Raw genomic sequence first — 8,409 nt, 5'->3', positions numbered from 1 at the left:
CCCTGGGCCAGGGTGTCCTCACAACTTGGTTTGCTGGGACAGTCCCAGTCTCGGCCCGCTGTCCTTGTTTAAGTATTAACAGCATCCCCCCCCACTCTATTACGTGGTCACCTAGACATAACACACAAGCCAATCCCCACCACACACATGCACACACACACACTGACCACCGAAGTCACACAACCACACGTCAAGCACAGAACCCTGTTATAAAGTGATTTTATTAAATTGATTTGGACATACTGTAGGTCAAATAATATTTTCCGAAGATAACAATTATGGACTTTAAAGCTCGACATAAAATTAGTAGCTTCAAAAGTGTTAGTCATATTCCCCAGCAACAGCATGATAAAATAATTCCACTATGTAGAAATATAGAACTCTAGGACTAGCTGGAAACTCGGAAATCATTTAGCCTAATGTCCTCATTTTGTAAGTGAGAAAACTAGACTTAAAGATTAAGCGATTTGCCCAAGCTCACATACCTAATAGTAATAAAGCTAGAAATCAAACCAATTTTTCCTAAAACTAAAATTCTATCAATGATATTTCAACTGGCTCTCTATCAACTAAAAGTCTAGGCTTTTCTCTAATGCTCCACACTACTGTGACATGAAGAGTGTTAAGACACTACAGTAAATCGTAGTCGAGGAATTCAGGCCTGGAAGGGGCTTTATTGAATAACTAAGCCAGTCCTCTCTTTGTGAAAAGGAGGAACCATGTGAGAAGTGACTTCCCGAAGGCTTGGGACCAGATACATCTGGATTACAATCCTGATGGTAACCAATTCACCCCCGCATCCCATCTCTAGTTTCATGGCTCACCCACTAAGCTTTGTGCTCCTTTTAAATCTCCTTTATGCGCTGAGGTGTTAGTTATACAAAAACCCCTTCCAGTCAAACAGAAGAAATTAATTCAAACATGAAGAGAAAAATCAAGCTTTGTTTCAGTATTTCGATGACTGTTTTGGGTAGTTCATTTTCCAACCTCTCAGACAGTGAACAGACACCGCTAACCTGATCATCCATTTTAGAGCTTTCAAAGAGCCTTAATTTCCCCCAAAGACTTCCTGAGCAAAAGGACTACATGTGGGAAATCAATGAAAACAGGAATGAGAAGAGAAACAAAGTTTTAAAATTAGTTGCTTTTTGTTGTCATTGGGGACTTTTGGTCTTCTAAACATTCCTTGAGTTCCTCCACATGAGTTTTTAATATCAATCTAGCCAGAAAAAAAAAAAAAAAAAAGGCCTATAAATGTCTGGATACTGAGCAACTCAGCATCTCCCCTCCCCGCCACTCGCTGCCCTTGCCGCCGGCCGCCGCCTCCCGCTCTGCCAACGCCCCCGTGCCGCCCGCCCGCGGAAAAGGCCTCCCTGACTGCTATCTACCGCTGCACCCCCCCGCCCCCACCCCCCACCATCTAAATCATCACCCTAGGTTATTTTCTCCATAGCACTTAATCACTATCTCAAACTACATTATTTATTTGTTTACTTGCTTATCATCTGTCTCCTCCACCAGAAGTAAACGCCACGAAAGTAGGGCCCTTGTCTGTCTTACTCAGTGGTATCCCGGCACCCTCCTCGGTGCCTAGCACATAGGAGGTGTTCAATAAATACTTGTCGAATGAAGAAAGAAAAGGAGAGGTTAACAGAGACATTCATGCCTACAAAGGAACTGATACATAATCCTCAATGACAGGGTATCAAGGACTCCTACACATTATTGCCCAGAATTACAGAAACAGAGACTAATTATCAGTGACGCCTCCTACCATCCGCTTCCCCTACGGTCTCCCCGAGCTAGAAAGGGGCTCCATGCGTTACCAAAGGACCCCGCGAGGGCAATTCTGGATGGAGAAAAGTTCTAACTTTGCTTGCTTCTTCCTATTTACATTCAGCTATTTCCAAAAAAATTCAAGTTAAAAATATGTGATGTAGTCACTAGAAAATTAAGTCTAACATAGAGACAGTGATTAGCAGAATTCACAAAATTAAAGTTCAAGGGCACGTATGTCAGCCAGTGACTTCTCTGATAGGCAAAGTAAATGGAAATTATGAGTCACCTAAAATCTAAAATGAAATTTAATGCCATCTAGGAAGGGGTGGATATTTATGGGTATTCTGAGTGAATTCAGAAGTAATGAGATATGCAGACAGAGCCTGAATCAAGTGGTAACCTCAGAAATACCAGAATGCTACCTCATGGGAGCTGGCCATCTTCAAAGGCATTCATCAGTAGGCTTGGATCAAGAGAAGGAAGGTCATGAGCTCCCGAAATGGGAGAGTATCTGGGGTAACTTTTGGGTAAAGTGTAGACAGAAGGTGACTCAGGAGGCTGGGCAATGATCATGGCTTCCTGTGTAGTATCTCACCCACTGAGGCCTGGTGCCAGAATTCCCGGAAACGCATGCCCGCGACTGGGACCTCACAGCCTGTTGTCCTGGGCAAACACTCGGAGGGATTCCAGGTTCAAAGTTAAGCTGTGGAACACACTTGGCAGGAATCCAAAACATCCACCTCACACATGCCTCTTGGAAAAGAATGTTCTGCTGGGGCTTGCCGTAAAAATTTCTTGGGTCAATGTAGGTATTTACAGGGTTTCCTTCCTAGTGGCACTTATGGGTTTTAAGATTTTTAACTCTTAGCAAAACTCTTTATATAACTGATATTTTGAGATGGTTTCTCTCCTTTGTGTGCACTCTCTGGTGGATGCAGAGGCTGGTGCTCTGGCTGAAGGCCTTCCCACACTCATCGCATTTAAAAGGTTTCTCCCCCGTGTGCACTCTCTGGTGGATGCAGAGGCTGGAGCTCTGGCTGAAGGCCTTGCCACACCCACAGCACCTATAGGGCTTCTCCCCCGTGTGTACTCTCTGATGGATGCAGAGGCTCGAGCTCTGGCTGAAGGCCTTCCCACACTCATAGCATTTATAGGGTTTCTCGCCTGTGTGGACTCTCTGATGCATGCAGAGGCTGGAAGTGTGCCTGAAGGCCTTCCCACACTCTTCACATTTAAAGGGTTTCTCTCCGGTGTGCACTCTCTGATGCATGCAAAGGTTTGAACTATTGCTAAAGCCCCTTCCACACTCACTACAGACATAGGGTTTCTCACCTGTATGAACTCTCATGTGAATTTGAAGATGTGAGCTCCAATTGAAGGCTTTGCCACACTCATAGCATTTGTAGGGCTTCTCCACTGTGTGGATTTTCTTATGTCTATTCAGTTTTGTTGTAGTGCTAAAATCCTTACCGCAATCCTCACATTTATAGACCTTCTCTCCTGTGTGGTCTCGCCAATGAATATGGAGTTCTGATATATGAAAGAAACCCTTGTCACACTTGTCACATTTATGGGGCTTCTCAGCAGTGTGAATTTTCTGATGCATAAAAAGATCTGCTCTCTCAGAGAAGAACTCCCTACACATGGGGCACTTGTAGATCATGTTTCCTATTTGGTATCGTGATTTAGAGGAGAAGATTTCCTTACAACTTCTACAGTTACAGGGCTGCTATTTCACAGAGTCTCTCATTTGGCCATCTTGGCGTTTATCTCTGGCTGGCTCTGTTCGGGAGGTTTAAGGTCGGCCTAAGCTTTTCCCTGCCTGTCTTTCTATGGAAGGTTTCTTCCTGCATAGTGTTCCTCACGCAGTGTTATTACTGATTATAAAGTGACATCTACTTCCACATGAATCCTGTAACTCATTAACACACGACTTTCTTTCAGATCCTGAGCTGTCAACATTCCAAGGGGCTCCCAAGGTGCAAACCTTTGCGTTTTTAAGCCCCTGGAATCTTCCTCTTGCAGAATAATCCCGTACGTCTCACTTGCAGGGAAAGGCCTGCACAGTGTCCCCTGTAGCCACGGGTGCGATCCTGTGTGCTGGTCTCGGTCCCCGGGAGCCTCCCCTTGCAGAGTCACTATGACATCCTGCCTCCTGCACATCAGACAGGAGCCTCCCAGGAAGCCAGCGCCTCGGGTCCAGGTGTGTCAGTCCTTCCTTGTGAGGTATCACTATGCAGGTTATCACTCCAGCAGTCTCCTGGAACAGAAACATAAATACTTACACTGAGAATGCCTTCCTTGTCCAGAAAACTGCTATTGATTCCATAATTAATTTTATAAATGTTGACAGCAGTAACACAGACCTTTTTTGATCTTGAGGAAGGAGCTCTTATCTTCCAGAGAGATGTGTCTCTTGGATTTGCAGGTCTGAAGAAGAGAATGTGTAGATATCATGGTCCTGCTCACAGCCCAAGTACATAATCCAATTATAACCACTTACTGTAACTATCTGAGCAACATCAAGGGAATGTTATTGAAAAAGAAAAGCACTCCTCAGAAGACCTGCATGTGAGTATGAGAAGCAGCTGTCCTGCATAAAGAAGCAAGAAGGAAAACTCACTCCACTTGGAACTTCAGAAGGGACAACGCTGCTGCTTCTGGTGCTACAACATAGGATCGAGCAGCCCCTACCCACAGAGAGAGTACACACGCCAGCATCACTGCCATGCCCTGGCTCAACGGTCCTCCGTGGTCTCCCGATGCGCTTAAAATCCAAATCCTTAACCTAGAACCCACGGTCCTGCATGGCCTTGCTCCCACCCTCCCCGACCTCACTCGAGGCTTGGTGTGGTGTGTCAGCTGCCTCTCCCCTACCTAAAGAAGGCCCCTGGCTAAGACTCTATTTCAATCTCTTACTTGATTCCTTCAAAGCACAGAGAACTTGTAAGTCTTAGTGTTCCTTGATCCTTGTTCTGTCTCCTGTACTAGAATATAGAGGCCAAGAGGGAGGAACCCTGTGTTGCTCGCTGTTAAGATTTTGGCAAAGGGGAGGTGGTTCAGTTAGTATTTGTTGAATGCATCTACAGAGTACTTTATGACGCCCCTTCTCTCCTGCAGACATGGCCTGCTTCCTTCTGGTACAGCAGACAGAGGTACATTTTCCAGTGCCTTATTACCAGACTTTTGATAACCAACATGGGACAAAATATACAACAAATAGAAGGAGAGGAAACAGAAGAAAATCCCAAAACATTCAATCTGAAATCTTTTGAGGCTTAGGATACCTTAGCCACCTTTTTATGGCCTGTATTTTATACTCGGTAAGTGATACTTTAATGAAATTAACAGATCTTAAAATAACACTCTCAATAATAGGGTACATGAGAGTTCGACAACATTAAAATCGCAAAATAAATTGCGCTGTTTCTAGATGGAAGTGTTAGGATAATGAAATTCAACTAGATAACCAAAATTTCAGCCAAAAAAAAAAATAGTCAATGTCGGGCTTCCTAGGTGGCGCAGTGGTTGAGAATCTGCCTGCCAATGCAGGGGACACGGGTTCGATCCCTGCTCCAGGAAGATCCCACATGCCACAGAGCAACTAAGCCCATGCACCACAACTATTGAGCCTGCACTTTAGAGCCTGTGAGCCACAACTATTGATCCCAGGTGATGCAACTACTGAAGCCCACATGCCTAGAGCCCATGCTCCGCAACAAGAGAAGCCACAGCAATGAGGAGCCCGCGCACCACAACGAAGAGTAGCCCACACTCCACCGCAACTAAAGCCCGCGCACAGCAAAAAAGGAGACCCAACACAGCCAATAAAATAAATAAATAAATAAATTTAATTAAAAGAAAAAAAAGCCAATCAAATCAATGGTTACCCTGGACTGTGGAAAAGCTTTAAAAAAAAAAATAGTCAATGTCTGAAAAATTATATATGCATCTATCCTCTGACCTAGTAATCGCACTTCTAGAGCTCTACCTCAAGATACACTGGCAAAATATGCAATGACTGATGGCCCAGTTTATTCATGGAGGCAGTACTTGTCACAGCAAAACCACCGGCAACCCAAGGCCCATCCACTGGGGAGTGGCTGAGTCCACTACGGGACTTTGCTCAGTGAAGTACCGCTGAGCCTCTGAAGGAAGAAGACAAGGAGGAGCACGATGTGCTAACAAGAGTGGGCCCAGGTAACACTGTTCAGTGAAAAAGAAACAAGGCTCAGAAAAATAACCAAACATGCTATCTTTTGTGCGAAAAAAGGGAGGGGGATGTGAATTATTTACATATTTCTTTACATGATGTATAAAAGTAAACATGGAGAAGGATAATGCAAGATGAATTTTTTTTATTGAAGTACAGTTAATTTACAATGTTCTATTAGTTTCAGGTGTACAACAAGTGATTCTGTTACACACATATATTCTTTTTCAGATTCTTTTCCACCATAGGTTATTGCAAGATATTATATATAGTTCCCTGTGCTACATAGTAGGTCCTTGTTGTTTACCTATTTTATATATAGTAGTGTGTATATGCTCATTCCAACTCCTAACTTGTCTCCCCCAGCCCCGTTATCCCCTTTGGTAACCATAAGTTTTTATTCTGTGTCTGTGAGTCTATTTCTGTTTAATACAAAATGAATTTGAACAGGAGGAAGGAGAAAAGGATGAAGTAAAATTTTTCTGAATATAACTTGTTTTGACTTTGGAAACATATAAATGTTTATATATTCAAAAATAAAGTAAGCAATAAATAAACAAGAAAAACAATCCCTACATTTTTAAAACAAAATGAAGAAAATGAACCTTAACTTTCAAGCTGGCAACATATCCACAAGTGACTTTTGAGTACAGCAGACTGACTGTACATACTTAGAGGGACATTCTGTTGATAAATAAAGCTGCAAAGCTAAACTTCTTTCAATAGTCTAACTTAGTTATAACAACACTGGTGTTTTTATAAAGTAGGATAATGCAAATAAATCAACACAGTAATGTTGTCAGGAACCAAGATTCGAGATGAAAGAAATGAGACACAAATATAAAATCAAACTAAAGAAATACTAAGTTGTTGTATAACAAAGCGAGTCCAACTCGAGGATGGAAGATGCCTTAGAGGACTGGGGCGGGGAGGGTGGGGGGGACTCGAGGGGGGGGGAGTCAAGGAAGGGAGGGAATACGGGGATATGTGTATAAAAACAGATGATTGAACTTGGTGTACCCCAAAAAAATAATAAAAAAATACTATAATGTAAAATTAGATTTAGAAACATCAGTTTGAATTCATGTCTTTTTTTTTTTTTTAAAGGCTGTCCACCAAAAAGACCTGGAAGCAATGACAATTGACAGCAATGGTCCCTTCCCTTATAGACCCTTTCCCACCAAGGGGCACAGGGATCCGTGCAGAACAAGTGGTCTCAAGGCCAGAGCAGCACTTTATAAAGTGAGCCTGGGACACCTTGTTATGCCAGAATGTAAGAGAGGCATGCCAAAGGAACACAGATGCCAGCTGATGAAGAGACTCCCGCTGGCCAAAAACAGGACAACTGAACATCAGAAAGAATAATGAATGCAATCCACTGAAACCCACTAAATACACAAAACCTATGAGTTCACAATGACCACAAGGAGGGGAGAGGAACAGAAAGAGAAAGCGGGATGGACAGAGGCAAAGAGACAGGCTCAAGGCAGGAGACTAAACTGAAAGGTACAGGACACCAACTTTCACCTTTTTGACACTTGGCAATTAAAAGGAAAGAATGAAAAACCCTTCCTCTGTGAACTCTCTCTCTCAGGATGATGCAATGATCCAGCTAGTAAATGTGCACCCTAACAAAATGCCTGATTCAGACCATGGTGAGAAATGGGGGGAAACATCAGATGAAAGGCTGATCAAGAACTTTCTGCATTTTGAGGATCCGCCCGTCAACCCCTGAATCCACTGATCGGGGTCAGCCTAACTCTGAGAGGAATAAGCAGACCTTGTGCCTCCTGGCCTGATGCAATAGGAAACACACAGGCTCACCTGAAATATTCCTGCCAAACACACCTCCAGGACTCATTTTTATTTGAAGGAACTAGGAGGGCTAGAGGAACTACCAGGATACAAGCAGAAAAATATCAAAAGGTGAGCCAGTCCACAGGACAACTGCCCATTTCTGCAACAAGTAAATGGCATGGAAAAAGGTGGGGGGGGGGGGGGGCCTGCTCTAGATTAAAGAGACCTGAGATATTATAATCAAATGTAACTTGAGGACCTACCTTCTTTGGAATCTGATTCAAATAAGCCAGCTGCTAAAACAGGACAACTGGGGAAACACCATTAGGGACTAGGTCTCAGATTACACAAGGAACAGATTCAACTGTATCCAGTGTGATAATGTTTTTGCAGTTGGGTAAACAAATGTCTGTATTTTTTGAGATGTATACTGAAGTTTGTAAGAATGAAATGGTGACATGATGAAAGAATGGCATGATGCCTGAGATGGGTCTTAAAATGCTTTGGCAAAAATAAAAGGACAGGTAAAGCAAACGTGGGAAGATTGTTGTAACTGTTGCATCTAGGTGCTGGATAAATGATGAATAAGGTAGTCTATCATTCTTTGTGTATGTTTATAA

General features: G+C 43.1%; 1 protein-coding gene across 8 annotated transcripts in view; it reads right to left on the bottom strand.

Annotated features, from left to right (window-relative positions):
• Nucleotides 1–202: 202 nt before the first annotated feature.
• The window catches only part of ZNF664 (zinc finger protein 664), a 35,906-nt gene continuing 27,699 nt past the window's right edge, over nucleotides 203–8,409 (bottom strand). For 5 of the 8 annotated variants that reach the window (XM_057745555.1, XM_057745553.1, XM_057745554.1 and 2 more), the window contains 2 exons: nucleotides 4,146–4,209; nucleotides 203–4,039 (listed from right to left, as the gene is read on the bottom strand). In XM_057745555.1, coding sequence (XP_057601538.1) covers nucleotides 2,657–3,442 — 786 coding nt within the window. In that variant the 5' untranslated portion in view covers nucleotides 3,443–4,039; nucleotides 4,146–4,209 and the 3' untranslated portion in view covers nucleotides 203–2,656. The remainder of the gene's footprint in view (nucleotides 4,040–4,145; nucleotides 4,210–8,409) is intronic. The other 3 variants (XM_057745549.1, XM_057745551.1, XM_057745548.1) reach the window with 1 other exon arrangement.

The sequence above is a fragment of the Hippopotamus amphibius genome, chromosome 8 (assembly GCF_030028045.1).
Source record: "Hippopotamus amphibius kiboko isolate mHipAmp2 chromosome 8, mHipAmp2.hap2, whole genome shotgun sequence".
NCBI lineage: Eukaryota > Metazoa > Chordata > Mammalia > Artiodactyla > Hippopotamidae > Hippopotamus > Hippopotamus amphibius.
This window is presented reverse-complemented; position numbering and strand designations above follow the sequence as displayed.